The sequence below is a fragment of the Odocoileus virginianus genome, chromosome 2, assembly GCF_023699985.2.
Source record: "Odocoileus virginianus isolate 20LAN1187 ecotype Illinois chromosome 2, Ovbor_1.2, whole genome shotgun sequence".
Taxonomy (NCBI): Eukaryota; Metazoa; Chordata; class Mammalia; order Artiodactyla; family Cervidae; genus Odocoileus; species Odocoileus virginianus.
Window position 1 is genome coordinate 89135745 of NC_069675.1, and position 2274 is coordinate 89138018.

A 2274-nucleotide genomic window follows, 5' to 3' on the forward strand; every position below is an offset into this window, starting at 1 on the left:
ATGCATGTCCATTGAGTCAGAGATGCCATCCAACTATCTTATCCTCTGTTACCCCCTTCTCCTCCTGCCTTCAATCTTTCCCAGCATCAGAGTCTTTTCTAACGAGTCCGCTCTTCACATCAGGTGGCCATAGTATTGGAGCTTCAGCTTCAGCATCAGTCCTTCCAATGAATATTCAGGGTTGATTTCCTTTAGGATTGACTGGTTTGATCTTCTTGCAGTCCAAGGGACTCTCCAGAGCCTTCTCCAACACCACAGTTCAAAAGCATGAGGCTAATCAGGAGGCCACCCTCCCTCCTCTAAGCAACCTATGGAGTGCACTCTTGACATCCTTGTTGCGAAGGCTGTACACAAAAGGGTTGGCCAAAGGCGTAATGGATGTGTACATCACAGAAGCCACCATGTCCTGGTCCTGAGAGTTCTGGGAAGGAGGCTGGAAGTAGACCCAGATGATGGTGCCATAGAAAAAGCCAACCATGGTGAGATGGGACCCGCAGGTGGAGACTGCACGGCGGCGACCGGCTGCTGAGGGCAAACGTAGGATGGTGGCCCCAATGCGGACATAGGAGAGTACAATGAGGGCACAAGGGCCCATCATGAGGAAGCCTCCCTCCAAGAATATGGCCAGCTCATTGGGACGGATGTCAGAGCAAGAGGCTCGCAAGAGTGGTCGGTGGTCACAAAAGAAGTGGAGAAGGCGGACGTTGCCTTCGGCATCCGCAGCCCAGGAGAGAGGCAAGAGGAGTCCCACATGCAGCATGGTGTGCACCACAGACACCACCCAACACAAGGCCAGTAAGCGGGCACAGCACTGGCGATTCATCACTGAATGGTAGTGCAGAGGGTCACAGATGGCCATGTGTCGATCCAGAGCCATGACAGAAATAACAAGTGTGTCTGTAACGCCAAACACATAGAAGAAGAAGAACTGGGCCAGGCAACGGGCAGCAGGAATGACTGGGTCATGAGTGACGAGATGGGCCAGCAACTGGGGCAGAATGGCTGTGGACAGCCCCATGTCTATCACCGAGAGGCCTCGGAGCAGATAGTACATAGGTGATTGGAGCCTGGAGTCCCGGGAGATGAGCAGCACTAAAGTCACATTCCCCATCACCGTGGTCAGGTAAATAGCCAGGAACAGGACAAAGAGGACAACGGGGGGGACTTTAGCTCCTGAGAACACGAGAAGCAAGAAAACTGGGGAATGTGAAGCATTAGGGGCGCAGCCCATGATGAGTGACAAAGAGCCCTCCTGAAAGAGTTTGAATCAAAAGGCAAAGCGTGGGTCATAGGTTACAGCTCATAACAATTCTAGTTAATTTATGTATATTCTTCAAGCTTCTTAAAGACTTGAATTCAACTGAGCACTATAGCCCTTCCCAAGTCTTTGACTGAATTTGTTATAGCATTTTTTCCTTTACTTCTTCCTTTCCCTCCACTCTAATGGGTTCTTCTATGTAATCCATCAGTTCAGTTCAGTTCAATTCAGTCACTCAGTCGTGTTACTCTGCAACCCCATGAATCACAGCACGCCAGGCCTCCCTGTCCATCACCAACTCACGCAGTTTAGTCAAACTCATGCCCATCGAGTCAGTGATGCCATCCAGCCATCTCATCCTCTGTCATCCCCTTCTCATCCTGCCCTCAATCTTTCCCAGCATCAGGGTCTTTTCCAATGAGTCAATTCTTTGCATGAGGTGGCCAAAGTACTGGAGTTTCAGCTTCAGCATCAGTCCTTCCAATGAACACCCAGGACTGATCTCCTTTAGGATGGAATGGTTGGATCTCCTTGCAGTCCAAGGGACTCTGAAGAGTCTTCTCCAACACCACAGTTCAATGTAATGCATATACCCTGATAAAGTCCCTTGTACTATAAAAACCCTTCATTCAATATTATCTTTTCAATCTAATTTATCTTCTTCCAGTGACAAACTTCACAAAAAAATTCTATACTCACTGTCTCTAGCTCCTCATCTTCTAGTCATGCATCATCACCTGGCCATCTTCATGATTTCTTCTGTATGAACCTGTAAGGAACATAATCTATCATTTAATATGTAGCATATAAAGAAATGGATCTTTATAAGTAGTTGGTTTTTGTAGCAAAATTGCTTCAGGTCATGAACTAACTCATTTTTCCTTTTTATTTGATTTGGTTGGTTAACAGCATCATCATTTTCATCCATTTGATGGATGAAACCAAAAACATGGGGACTCTCTCCATAATCTCCCCATATCCAATCACCCCTTGACTTCTTTTCCCTTATAGTAATC

The 2274-nt window shown here is 47.2% G+C and overlaps 1 protein-coding gene across 1 annotated transcript; it reads right to left on the reverse strand.

Moving 5' to 3' along the window:
• Positions 1-277: 277 nt before the first annotated feature.
• On the reverse strand, positions 278-1231 carry OR1B1 (olfactory receptor family 1 subfamily B member 1). Its single transcript, XM_020907589.2, has one exon. It carries the CDS (start codon positions 1229-1231, stop codon positions 278-280), a length of 954 nt encoding a protein of 317 aa, XP_020763248.2.
• Positions 1232-2274: the final 1043 nt, after the last annotated feature.

What these genes read in the sequence shown, in the direction of transcription:
- OR1B1 (XM_020907589.2), bottom strand. Translation starts at nt 1,231, where the DNA reads ATGGGCTGCGCCCCTAATGCTTCACATTCCCCAGTTTTCTTGCTTCTC.